This window comes from Scyliorhinus canicula, chromosome 21 (genome assembly GCF_902713615.1).
Source record: "Scyliorhinus canicula chromosome 21, sScyCan1.1, whole genome shotgun sequence".
NCBI classification, from domain to species: Eukaryota; Metazoa; Chordata; class Chondrichthyes; order Carcharhiniformes; family Scyliorhinidae; genus Scyliorhinus; species Scyliorhinus canicula.
The window spans coordinates 58,123,880-58,138,298 of NC_052166.1; the positions used below are offsets into that span (position 1 = coordinate 58,123,880).

At 40.4% G+C, this 14,419-nt stretch overlaps 1 protein-coding gene across 10 annotated transcripts in view; it reads right to left on the reverse strand.

Annotated features, from left to right (window-relative positions):
• LOC119955494 (formin-binding protein 1) overlaps positions 1-14,419 on the reverse strand; it is a 280,892-nt gene that overhangs the window by 247,728 nt on the left and 18,745 nt on the right. For 9 of the 10 annotated variants that reach the window (XM_038781730.1, XM_038781732.1, XM_038781725.1 and 6 more), the window contains exon 1: positions 6,845-6,910. The exons of the other annotated variant lie outside the window; for it this stretch is intronic. In XM_038781730.1, coding sequence (XP_038637658.1) covers positions 6,845-6,895 — 51 coding nt within the window. In that variant the 5' untranslated portion in view covers positions 6,896-6,910. Of the gene's footprint in view, positions 1-6,844; positions 6,911-14,419 lie in introns of those variants that run through there. 10 annotated transcript variants of the gene reach the window in all.

Consider the following 14,419-nt stretch of genomic DNA (forward strand, 5'->3'; position numbering starts at 1 on the left):
CTCTTCCTACTTAGATCCATTCCAATCAACATCCCAAAGGCCTTTTTCAAAGCATTAGACAAACTAATCATGGTGTTCGTAATGGGGGGGGCTACCACTGGGCTGGCGACGGCCGAGCGAATAAGGGGATGGATCAAGGAGCCAGAAGCCGAGTGAGTGCGTGCGGAAGAGGTCTCCTGCATGGGGACCTCCCTCCAGGCTCTCGCCATGGTGGCACTCCCATCCCCACCCAAAAAACACTCCAGCAGCCCGGTGGTGATAGCCACCCTCCAATCCTGGAACCAACTACGGCAGCAATTTGGCCTGACTAAAATGTCGGACAAAGCTCCCATCCTGCAATAACCATAGGTTCACACCAGCGCTGGCTGATGCCACCTTCAAAATGTGGGGACAGGACGGAGGAACACTGACAGTCAGGGACCTATACACTGACAGCAGGACCGCAACACTGGACGAACTGACAGAGGAATTCCAGCTAGCCGGGGGAACGAGCTCAGGTATCTACAACTCAAAAACTTCCTACGAGAGGAGACAAGGACGTACCCACAACCGCCACGACAGACATTATTGGAAGAGTTACTGGACGCAAGCATACTACACAAAGTAAACTACAGCGACATGTATGACCGACTGGCAGAAAGGCTGACACAGAAAGGACGCAACAAGAATGAAATGGGAGGAGGACCTGAAATAGGGAGGGGATTCTGGAGCAAAGCACTGCACAGGGTCAACACCACCTCCACGTGCGCAAGGCTCAGCCTGACGCAGCTAAAAGTGGTACGTAGAGCCCACTTAACAAGAACCCGCATGAATAGGTTCTTCCCCGAGGTGGAGGATAGATGTGAACGGTGCCAAGGAGGCCCGGCCAACCACGCCCACATGTTTTGGCTTGCCCCAGACTTGCGGGGTACTGGACAGCCTTCTTCGAGGCTATGTCCAAAGTGGTGGAGATGAGGGTGGAGCCATGCTCGAAAATGGCAGTCTTTGGGGTTTCAGACCAGCCAGATTTATTCCTGGAAAGGAGGGCAGGCGCCCTTGTCTTTGGCTCCCTGATCGCCTGCTGTAGAATCCTGTTTGGCTGGCGGTCAACAGCACCACCCAAAGCTGCGGACTGGCTGTCTGACCTTTCGGAATCTCTCCAAATGGAGAAAATCAAATTCGCCATCCGAGGGTCAGACGACGGCTTCCACAGAACATGGGAGCCATTCACCCAATTGTTCTGGGACCTGATTGTGGCCTACCAACAAGCAGAAGAATAGCCAGGTAGCCAAGAGTCGGGGGAAAGTAGCCAAAGCATGAGAGGGAGAGATAGACCGGGGGGAGGGGGGAGCTGCTAAACCTAAGAGGAAAGAAAGATGAACCACAGGAAGGAGGGGGGAGAGAGGGACAGGGAACAAGAGAGGAGAACCAGGGAGGTGGGGGGAGGCAGGGAAATGATAGCCGGAAAGAGGGCACGGGATACGATAACAAACCTGGCATGTCCAGGAACAGAGAACAAGGAGAATACAGGCGAAAGACAGGAGGAACGACTGAAGCGGAGATGAGCGCGAGACGACAACGGCAGCGAGATCCGTCCGGAAGAAGCAAGTGACAACACCAACACCGAACCCATTTGAGTATTGCCTTCTGTAATTGTTGTTCCGGCCCCCAAATGTATATTTACCTCCCCAGTCTTCAACCCCCCCCCCCCCCCCTCCCCACACACACACACAAACAGTTGCCTACTTACGTATTGTAAATAATTTTGCCAGTTGTACAGCGTTGCTGCTGTTGAGTGGTGACAATACCCTTCCAGTTATTCTTTTTAATTTTTATGATTACTTTTTTTTTGGTATGTTTGTATGTGCCCATATATATTTCTTATTCTGTGAACATAACGGTAAATATACTTGATTCAAAAACCCAATTAAAAAAATTTATTAAAAAAATAAATCAAGCTACATTTACTTAATTTAAAAACAGAAAGTGCTGGAAGTACTCAGCAAGTCTAGCAGTAACTGTGGAGACAGAAGCAGAATGTATGTTTCACACTGATAACCTTTCATCAGTTCCAATGTGTTGTGATGAAACATTCACTATTTTTCTCTGTACAGAAGTCGACAGACTTACCAAATATTTGCAGAATTGTCTGTTTTTATTTTAGGTTTACACCCACAGAATTTTCTCCAATACTTTACTTACTGCACAAGCCTTTAGAGATCAAAAATATATTATTGGTTTTGAATTAAAGCATATTGAGAAACCAACATGCTATGTCAGGGTTTTTCAAAGTGCGGGTCTGTTGTTTATAAGACTATAGTTTTGTTTATAAAGACTTATGCCATAAACTCAGCTCTACTTTTTACTCCCTCCCCAAGATACTCCACAAGAATATGGAATGTTTGTTCATTTCTTCTTTGAGACCAACCCAACTGCATGCCTGTCCTCAGGAATCGTTTGATTTTGCTTGTGAGCTCCAGCTATCCTCAGAGATACAATATTTTATGAGGATCCTTCTATTAGCATTTGGCCAAGTGACCTTCCAACCTTCCTTTAAGACCTCACGACTGTGGGCTCTTCAGTTCAAGCACAGTCGTAATTTCAAAAAGAAAAATCAGTAATATCCCCAATTTCTATTGCTCCTCATCCCACAATTGATTCACAGCTCCTGGCAGATGCCTTCTCTTTGCCTATGACCTCTGTGAGCAAACACACATAGATAAACAAAGGAAATGTCCTAATTCCAACTGCCCATCTCCACGTTAGTGTGGCATGCTTTGGGAGTCTTCAAACAGAAATGCAAACGACTTACTTTTTAACCTTCAACACGCCTTTTGATTTTGAGACTCACTGGAGTAATTGTATCTCTAATGGATATGATTGCCATCTCTCCAGATTTGATGATACCAAGGAATTCCCTATTCACAACTTCTCCTAGCTTTTTTTAGAACCATACAGTGCAGAAGGAGGCCATTTGGCCCATTGAGTCTGCACCAATCCTCTGAAAGAGCACCCCACCTAGGCCCATCCCCCACCGTATCCCTGTAACCCCACCTAACATGCTAAGAGAGAATTTAGCATAGCCAATCTACCTAACCTGCACATCTCTGGACATCTTTCATCTGAGATTACTTAATTTAAATCCTTGGTTTACACCCAGTTCCAAAGTCTATTTTAAAATGTCTCAAAACAAACTGCCTCAACCAAATTCGAAAGCCCAGTCATCTATTGTTTAACTGTCCTCTCAACTCCGACCTTATTGAATAAACACAGGTTACCTTTTTAACTGCAATTAACTCAGGCTTGTTTTATTTGCATTTAAATTACATTAGAATTGTTAACAGTTTTCAATCAAGTGTTTGCATTTATTTTAAAAAACAATTCCTAAACTAAAAGCTATTTCTAAAAATATGAATTGTGAAACAAGATATCACAACACTAGTGACATACACTAATCAGCAGGCCCCACGTTCAAATCTCTGTGACCTCAATCAATTGAGATTGCTTACTGATTTAGGCTAAGTTTAGTAAGCTCTTTCAGCTGATCAGGCTATTAACTGCAGCTGTACGTGACCATCACTAACATACTGAAGAATTGAGCGCACGAGCATTCTTCCAGAACTTATTCTTTTAAAATAAATTTAGTGTACCCAATTATTTTTTTCCAATTAAGGGGCAATTTAGTGTGGCCAATCCACCAAACCTGCACCTCTTTTGGGTTGTAGGGGTGAAACCCACGCAGATAGTGACTCGGGGCCAGATTGAACCCAGGTTCTCAGCACGATAGGCGCAGTGCTAACCAATGCGCCACCAGCTGCCCTTTCCAGAACTTATTTAAAAGAGATGTTTATTATGGACAAAATATGCTTTGACTTTAAGTGACTGGAAATAACTACATTTGTGCTTTAAATCACTGAAGGGTTCCCTTGAAGTGAGCTATCTACAAAAAGCGCTGATTAGAGGCGAGGCAAAATCGTGTGCTTCCTCAAAGGGATTATGAGAAAAATAAACCAAACCCAATTTGCCTCCTTTTTTACATTCCTTGCATGTTAATTAAGAATTTTTAATTAAGGGTTACGATCTGTAATCCATGACACTGACAAGAATGGAGGGAATTCAGAAGACCAGATAAATTTTGTAGATTTCAATCAAGGTTGAACAAATACTCTTCTCTGTTACTTAATTTGAGAATACATTCCAAATCAGATTTAGCTCTATTTAATTGATTTAAATATCATGTGTGACCAGAAAACATGCATCGCAGCAACACACAAAGACAAACAATTGAATACTTCTAGAATTAAACAAAGCTAGATTTATTTTGAGCACAATTAAATATATGTTCCTTCATAGGTCAATGTTAGTGGAAAGTTCTGCGAGAAGATGGTCAAAAATTGGAACAGAGCTGATTTTCAAGTGGAGATCAGGAACTACAAGGCCCAACGGAGGAATGATACGTAAACAGTGTTTACTTTACGTGCGTTCTGGTACATATTGACGCCGCTGTCGAGATGACGGGAATCATAATTTGGCGTCAAATCGGCGCCCGCCACTAGTTTTGTGTCAGAACCTATTCTCCGACCAATCGCGTTTCGCGATTTTAGCATTGGTCGGCTGTGAATCCCGGCCATTGTCTAATGTGTATGAACAGTACAAGAAGCTTTGGTTATTGAGTGATTTGTGATTCATACACAGATGCTTTTTTTGGAGAATGCAACCAAAGTATCTCAATAAGTGCTATTTGAAAGCAATTCTGAATAGTTTAAACAGAGCATATTACCTGGAATTGTCAGAATTTATGTCCCAATGCATTTCAGTTTGACAATATCAATAAAATTAATGATGTAACTTATCCAACACCAATACAACGAATTGCTCGAAACCAAAATTCACATTTTAAATGCCCATTAATTTCAGTACATCTCCTATTTAAGATAATTGGTACAACTTAAATATTAATATTTTGAACACGAGTTTTTCATTTCCTTTTCTGATGATTCAGAACCAATATGACACATGACCAATCATTATTTCAGTTCTGTGTTTCCTGCATCATAAGATTATCCTTCTGTTTCATTTCCCTTTTTTTACAAACTAGTTACAGCCATTCAACAATATTTTCAGAAAATGTAACAGTTCTATTTTCTAAAAATTGTATCCACATGTAGAGTTTGAGAGACCATTTTCTCACATCACTGAATTCCCTGTGATGAAAATAATTTTACACTTTCACTAATGAGTTGCTCGAAATATAAAGCAGCAGCTTAGTTGTGGCAAAGAAAATCTACACACTTATGCTGCAATGCAGTTTCAGAAAACACCAGACCAACTTTCCAAATAAATTTCAAAATTCTGATCTTAATAAAAATTAACAATTTACTTAATTATCCTTCAAAACGTGTGCTCTTCTTCGCCTGCAATCCTCTGGTACTTGACACAATTTCTCACAAGCAATGTGTGCAAGTTTGCCACCGTGGGAGCACAACAGGCAATGGGGAACCCTGGCTGATTTCCCTCTTTTATACCCCAGGAACACTGAGATCAATATTAGCACAAGGGCAGGGGACAAATTTTGTGTGGTTCAATGTTACATCTATGCCCTAAGATAAAGAATTGAAACAATTTTTTTTTTTGAATTATTACCATCTTCACTTTGAAATCATTTTCAAGCTGTATTTTAAAACAATATATTAAAATTTATATCCTAATTTTCTGCAACTGATTATCATATCATAGAATTTACAGTGCAGAAGGAGGCCATTCAGCCCATCGAGTCTGCACCGGCTCTTGGAAAGAGCACTCTACCCAAGGTCAACACCTCCACCCTATCCCATAACCCAGTAACCCCACCCAACACTAAGGGCAATTTTGGACACTAAGGGCAATTTATCATGGCCAATCCACCTAACCTGCACATCTTTGGATTGTGGGAGGAAACCGGAGCACCCGGAGGCAACCCACGCACACACGGGGAGCATGTGCAGACTCCGCATAGACAGTGACCCAAGCCGGAATCGAACCTGGAACCCTGGAGCTGTGAAGCAATTGTTCTATCCACAATGCTACCGTCGGAATATACAAAATCTCACTTGCTAAAGTACTGAAATTAGTTAAAAAACAGGATAATCACATTAAATCTACTTTTGCCACAGAGCACATTCTTTAAAACCATCATCCCAATGGCTTTATATTTCTTGGCATTCAAACACAATTATAATGACTAGTATTTGGTCTTGAGGTTTACCAGACGTGTCATATATGTGTGTACAAAAAAAAGACAACTTCAATCACTGACATGTTTGGCTACAAGTTGCAAAGACAAGCTTTTAGTCCAGTTGCATTACCAGTGTTCGGTATCTGTACAGAAGGAATCACTTTGTCGGTGACAAATACCAACTCACATTTACTTTATCCCAATTAGCTCCAAAACAAGTTTGGAATCAACAAAGAAAAAAGTCGTGTTTAGTACACTGCATCCATCGTCATTTGCTTTTAACCAAATATTAAGAGCTCGAGGAAACTTTTCCTGAATAACATGCATACCAATCATGCAATTCTTTAAGAGTATATGAGTAGGTACATGGTGCTTCCAATAGCGGCTGAGAATGGGAATTTTCAGTACCAATAATCAAGTTTACACTATGATACGGCATGGTGAACCCTTCTAAAAAAATAATCATGCTGCTAAGGATTTAATGTTCCATTTGGGACCTGCTTGAGACAGTGGAACAGAAACACTACAGTTCTAAAAAGAAACAAATAACCAAAAATTCCATTCCTGAGTTAGTGTGGATCCTGAACTTCATCTGTTTTTACGCAAACTGTGATGTAACGTCTCACTACAATGTAATAGTATACTACTCACCCTGACCAACTTGGCATGAAATGAAGTAGAATCTGATCTCGTCTGATCCATTTGTTTGATAATACCTCTACAAATATGAAGATCTATTTGACGAACTGCACATTTTACGAACAATAAATAGGGAAGAGATCCATTGCATCAGAATGATAGGGGAAATTGATTTGGTTTTCACTTTCATGAGAAGTGACATGAAAATCTGAACTGATAAAAATTATAATTACTTGCAATCTTGGGGGCGGCACGGTGATGCAATGGTTTGCACTGCTGCCTCACGGGGCTGAGGACCTGGGTTTAATCCTTGCCCCGGGTTACTGTCCGTGTAGAGTTTGCACATTCTTCCAGTGTCTGCGTGGGTCTCACCCCCACAACCCAAAGATGTGCAGGCTAGGTGGATTGACCATGCTAAATTGCCCCTTAATAAAAAAAAGAAATTGAGAACTCTAAATTTGTAAATCAAAAACAATTACTTGTAATCTTAAAGTGTCACCTTTGTAAGAGTCCTTACTGCTTATTCCCCTTGTCTCCTTTTCTTTTATGTCATTTTGTTTTGGTCCGTGGACCCACAATTGGAACGTGCCTTTACACAAAACACTCAAGTCTGCTTGTCAGAACCATGGGTCACAGTCTGAGGATTCAGGGTAAACTATTTCAGACAGAGATGAGGAGACATTTCTTCACCCAAAGAGTGGTGAGCCCGTGGAATTCTTACCGCAGGAAGCAGTTGATGCTAAAACATTGAATATATTCAAGAGGTGACTAGATATAGCACTTGGGGCGAATGGGATCAAAGGCTATGGGGAGAAAGCAGGATTAGGCTATTGAATTGGATGATCAGCCATGATTTTGATAAATGGCGCAGCAGGCCCCAAGGGCCAAAAGGCCGCCTCCTGCTCCTATCTTCAACGTATCCATGTATGTAACACTGTTCCCAGGTTTTGTTTTTTGAGAGGAGACACCAGATTCCTTGGCACCGAATGGATCGAAAGAACCAGGTTTGGAGGAAGTCAGTTCGATTGGTTAACTGGCAACCGGTGTGGCCAGGGCAGTGTTCTGCCTGACAACGATCAGTGATTAATTCCTGCGTGATGCTTTCAGCGAGTCCTAGGCAGCAGTGTTTGGATCTTGTAATTGAAAGGAACAACCTCTCTCGCCCGCTTACTGAAGTGAAAGAACTATTTTATTGTTCTGAGAGTGAGTGCCCGGTACATCCGTTGCTGTGAACTTGGAATGATGTAGAGTCTGCAGAGAAGGTAGACAACCTTGCTAGAGAAAACCATTTCAAGCCTTGAAGGAAGAAGTATCAAAACAAAAACAGAACTCCAGAAAAATGCTAACTAGAAATCACCCACTGCATCAAAGATCTTTATCCCTTTCATTTTTATTAATATTTTCTTTCCCTTTTCCCTTTGTGTTGTTTGTCTGAGGTTCGGGAAAGGGGTATTAGATAGTCAGTTACATTTTCTGCCCATTTATTATAATTTTGCACATAAAAAAAGGTTGCTGGTGTTAAATTTATAAACTTAGTAACTGCAGTTTATTGGGATCAACCAAGAATCTTGGATATTTAGGATCACGGTATTTTAAATAAAATCTTATTTCAATGGTGTTGTGACTCATGGTCAAATGGGGCTGGAATTGACTGCACACTAGCCCAGAGTGTCATGACATCTATGATTCTGAAAAATATTCAAGACTCTGAAGTAAAATGATATTTCTCCAAATTCAATACAATTATTTAATTCGAAACATGCAAAGTCTTTGCCAAGTTCTCGCAATCACTTATCCATGTTGTATCAAGGAGGTGCTTAAAATATCCTAAAGTACAATGAAAGTCATAATTTTTTGATCATAAAATTTACTATGTGGTTTGGTACCAATTTTTTTTAAAAACTGGATCTGCCATGAGGTTCAATGGCCAGATTACGCAAATTAGCTAATCTCACAGAGATTAACAATTGGAGCACTTTAATTGATTTCAGCTCCCTTAGTTGAAGGAGAGATGATTCATGCTTCTGATTGCTACCCATTGAATCCTACTGAAGCAGAAAAGCAATGAATGTGTTCACAGTTTACATAAAATCATAATTTATACTTATTTACATGAAATAGCAAACCTTTACAGCACTGCTCACATTAATTAGAGAATATGCCGTTATATACAGACAAGATCTGTGTGGAGTTTGCACATTCTCCCCATGTCTGCGTGGGTTTCGCCCCCACAACCCAAAAATGTGCAGAGTAGGTGGATTGGCCACGCTAAATTGCCCCTTAATTGGAAAAAATAATTGGATAATCTAAAATTAAAAAAATAAATAAATATACAGACAAGAAAATTACATCATGTAAATCAGAATGCATTATTCTACTGGGATGCAAGAACATGTCCAATTAAGTGTAAAAGCTAAATTATATTGAATAAATACTAGTTGATCAAGATGACAATTAAAGCCTGCAGGTATTATTTGATAATAGTATTGTCTACTCCTGGAGAATCTTTTGTTTCTTCATATAATTTACTGAAGTGTATCATATAAAAAGTTAAGTATATATAGCGTGTATAAAGAGGACATTAATAACAGGAAATATACACCAGTTTTACTTTCAATGTATCTTCTCAGGCAATTCACCCTTGGCCAGTCTCCACCTGGGGTACTATGTTCAGTTCTTATCACCAGGCCTCAGGTAGAATGCACTGGAGGAGTAAAAATAAACGCTCACACAAATGATACTGCAGCTTAAAGGATTCTGTTCCAAGGACAAGCCACATGAACATGCCTTGCACTGCCTTGAGGAAAAAAGATTGATGGGTTATCTAATCGTACATGCTTCAATCAAGTCACCCCTCACTCTTCAAAAAGAGTGGAAACAAGTTAGGTCCGTCCAACCTATCCTCACAAGATAACCCGCTCATTCCAGGCACCAATGTAGTAAACCTCCTCCGAACTTCCTCCACCACATTTATATCCTTCCGTAAACAAGGAGACCAAAACTGCAATATGTGGCAAGAATTTTCCAGCCGTTCACACCGGCAGGATCTTACGGTCTCACCATAAGCACACTCCTGTCACAGGTTTCATGGCAGCGAGGGGTGCATTCAATGGGAAACCCAGTTCACAATAGTGGGACCAGAAGATCCGCCACTGGCCAATGGTGGGCCCTTGTATTAGGTATCTGGCCTTGCATAGCTGATGCACACCATCCTTATTTTTATTTTAAATTCCTCACATAATAAAAAGATAGCATTTCATTAGTCTTCTTAATTACTTGCTGTAGCTGCACACTAACTTTTTCTGACTCATGTACTAGAAAACCTAGATCCATTAGTACCTTGGAATTCTGCATTGTTCTCTATTTAAGTAATGTTCTGCTTTTCATTATTTCTGCCAAAGTGAACATCTTCATATTTTCTCACATTATACACCATCTCCCAGATTTTGCCCGCTCATCAACCAATCAATATCCATCTGCAACCTTACATCTTCTTCACATTATACTTTACTACCTATCTTTGTGTCATGTATAAAATTTAGCATCCATGCCTTCATTGCTCTTGTCCAAGTCATTGTTATAAATTGCAAAAAGCTGAGGCCCCAGCAGAGACCTCGCGAGACTCCACTTATCACCTCCTGTCAATCAGTAAATTAACCATTTATACATTTTTAAAAATTCATTCAAGGAATATGGGTGAGGCCAGCATTTATTATCCATCCCAATTGCCCTCGAGAAGGTGGTGGTGAGTTGCTTTCTTGAAACGCTGCAATCCCTTTGGTGTAGGTGCACCCACAGAGATGTCAGGAAGGAAGTTCCAGGTCTCTGACCCAGCAACAGTGAAGGAAGGCGATATAGTTCCAAGTCAAGATATTGGTTGACTTGGAGGAGACTCTGTTTTCTGTCGTCAGCCAGGCAACGAATTGTCTATCCATGCTAATACCCCCCCACCACGAGCTTCTACTCTGCAAATTAACCTTTTATATGACACCTTGTTAAGTGCATTCTAGAATTCCATGTGCAGTTCCGTCTACAAACGAGGTATAGAAGGTTGGTCTAGATAGATCTAGATAGGACACGAGATTGGCGCAGGCTTGGAGGGCCGAAGAGCCTGTTCCTATGCTGTATTGTTCTTTGTTCGATCCGCAGTGCATATTACTCCTTCAAAGAACTCCAATAACATGCTTAAACATGATTTTCCTTTCATCTTCCCGATTACATTGAGTTTTTTAAGTTCCCAGCTATAGCCTCCTTAATGATCGATTCTAATAACTTTCCCAAAACAAATATCAGGCTAACTGGTGTATAGTTTCCTTTTTACTGCTTCCCTCTCCTCTTGCATAGCAGGATATATTTGCTTCCTTCTAGTCTAATGCAACCTCTCCAGAATCCAGTGAATTTTGGAAACTTAATACCAAATTAATATCATTTCATTAGCCACCTTTTTTAAGACCTTAGGATGAAGTCCATCAGGACCCTGAGGCTTGTCAGACCGCAGCTCCATTAGTTTCCTCAGCGTTGCTTCTCTAGTGATTGTAATATCACCAAGTTCCTCTCTCCTTTCCATCACCTGATTTACAGCTATTACTGGAATGTTATTTGTATCATCTATTGCGAGGACAGAAGCAAAATATTTGTTAATTTAATCTGCCATTTCCTTATGATCTACTATTAACTCCCCATTATCACTCTCAAGGACCAACACTTTTTTTAAACACTTGTAGAAACCCTTGCTAACTGTTTTTACATTTATAGCCAGCTTCCTTTCATGCTCTCATTTATTTCTCCTGATCAACATTTTAATCATTCTCTGCCTTTCTTTAGTTAGGTGAATTGAACATTCTGAATTCTTCCTCAATGTACCCGAACAGGCGCCGGAATATGGCGCTGAGGGGCTTTTTCACAGTAACTTCATTGCAGTATTAATGTCAGCCTATTTGTAACAATAAAGATTATTAAATTAAAATTCTGACCAATCATCTGAATTGCCACTCACCTTTGCATAGTTGTAAGCTTTTTCCTTAAGTTTGACACTTCCTTAACTTGTTTAGTTAACGATAAATAGTAGCTCATCCCCTTAGAATTTTACTTTATAGCTGGAAAAGACTTATTCTGAGTATTCTTAAATATCTCCTTAAATGTCTGCCACTACAATTGATCCTATCCCCTAACTTGGTATCCCAGTTTACTTCATCTAGCTCACCTCTCACATCCACATAGTTGCCCTTTAGGTTCAAAATATCCTTTGACTCTTAACATCTCAGTTCAAATCTACCTTACACTCTTAGAACAAAGTATCCCAACTAAAATAAGTTTGAAGAATGTAACCAGTTTTTGCATTGGCATAGGTCTACAGTAGAAAACCATTAATCAGCATGCACCACTGAAGTTTTTCAGACCACGGTTAATGATGACCGCTCTAGAAAATGGAAATATCAAACCGGTGCACATTCCCAACTAAAGCAATTATGTACATAGAATGGTGACACATGAGCAAGAATAGTTCAGCTCTTTTAATCAACTTGGTCCCATTACACGCAACAGTAGGTTATTTTTTCCAGGTTTGGAGCTGTTTCTGTAAACCAGGCATTTTCAAAGTGGGGGTCGCGACTCACAGGTGGGTCATAGGCGGATGTTGGGAGGTTGCAAAGCCATCCATCACGGCGTTCCCGATCGCGGAAATTCAGGGCAATGGCCGCAGCAGCAGGCTTTTCAAAATGGCGGTTGCAAACGGCTTTACAAATAACAGCCATGACCGGCTTTAAAAATGCTGGCGCACTGCGCATGCGTGCCCGCTCATCAGTGCACATGCCTGGAGCCCAGAGAGAAATACCGCCTCCGCCTGACATCAGCGCGGCAAAAATCAAGAGGATATTTTTTAAAAATTAAATTCAGTCATCCTCCCTCCGTCTTGGATATGCTCAATGGCTGAGCCTGCAGAACTCTCTTTGAAGTGAATTTTAGAGATTAAAAAGATTCACAATACTTTGAGTGAAGTAATTCCTCCTCATCTATGTCTAAAATCGTTGCATTGTAATTTGCAGACTATATCCCCAGGCCGTAGACCACCCATCTGAGGAAAACTTACATTCTACATCTGCTCTGTAGAGTCCTGAGAGAATAATACCTGTTTCAATTAGGTCATTTCTCATTATTCATTACTCTAGACTATAGAATATAAGCCCAGGCTCACTTCTCGCATTAAAGGTAAGAGAAAATGGAGGTCGCGAAGTTCGGCCGGCATGGGTCGCGAAGTTTGGTAGAAATGGGTCCCGGGCAAAAAGGTTTGAAAAACACTGCTGTAAACTATCATTCTGCACAGGAACTACCTTAAAAAGCAGAGACCAGGCAGTGTGACATAATCAACTCCTTTGCATGTTAAACAGCTGATTTTTTAAATTTTCCATGAGCTCAAGTGATTAAGGTACTCCAGAAAAAGGCAGCTGTAATATTAGTTGGGTTAGCTGGATTGTTGCCCAAAACACATTTAAGATAAAGTCTCTCACTGCAAGTCTCCAGAAATTTGTTAAAAACTGGAGGGTAGAGAATTCAACAGCTTCAATCTCCAAGTAGTGGTTATGTTTCTAGGTTAATAAATTGAGAAAATGCAAATTCTAATTCCACCACAATAGTTTGAGACTTTGAAATCAATTCACAAACATTTAGCCAATCGGTGTTAGCTAATCGGTGACTTTAATAAGGTTGATTCTTAACAGCCTTCAGAAATGAAAAGCCATGTAATTGTATCAAACTGGTAAAAATGCCACCTTGTTAATGATACACACATCCTTAGTATCTTTCTAATAACCACAAGTACGTGGCCACAAATTATTCTCTTTCTACCTATGTCCAATAGTAGGCTCTACTCCCGCATATTTTTTATCCCCGTTCAGAATTTTTCTTTAAACTCTTCTTACACTATTTTCTTTTTAAAATCTATCTTGCTTATTCCAAACACATACAAAAAAGAGTGAACTTCAAAACAAAACAAATGGGAAAATATTAATTTTCCACTAATTCTCAATAATAAAATGCCATTTCTAATAATCACTTACTTATCGACTAATTTCTTTGAAATAACACTTTTAGGTTGGCAAAGTACCATCATCTGTTCTTTAGAAATCCATGCTGACTGGCACTGATTAGCTCAAATTCCTCCCAAGCAATCAGTGATGCCATTCTAGATTACAGAAGTTAACCAATAACTAAAGTAAAGTGGACTGGCCTTTAATTTCAAGGCTTGTTCTTGTTCATCTGACTCTCGCTTCATGTGCATCTAGCTTATCCCACTGCCTCCCCAACCCGATAATAAGCAATCATGCCCTCAGCCACCCACATCCCACCTGCTGAGAATAAAAAAATATATACAGTGCCTTTAGAAGAGAGAAAAAAACAGGGGTGTTTCACAAAGGTATAAGAAAAAAAGGGTTACTGAGCCAGAGATGTAGATATTAATGGGTTAAGTAAAAACTTGATCAATGGGCGGCACGGTGGCACAGTGGTTCACACTGCTGCCTTACAGATCCAGGGACCTGGGTTCAATTGCGGCCTCGGATGACTGTCTGTGTGCAGTTTGCACTTTCTTCC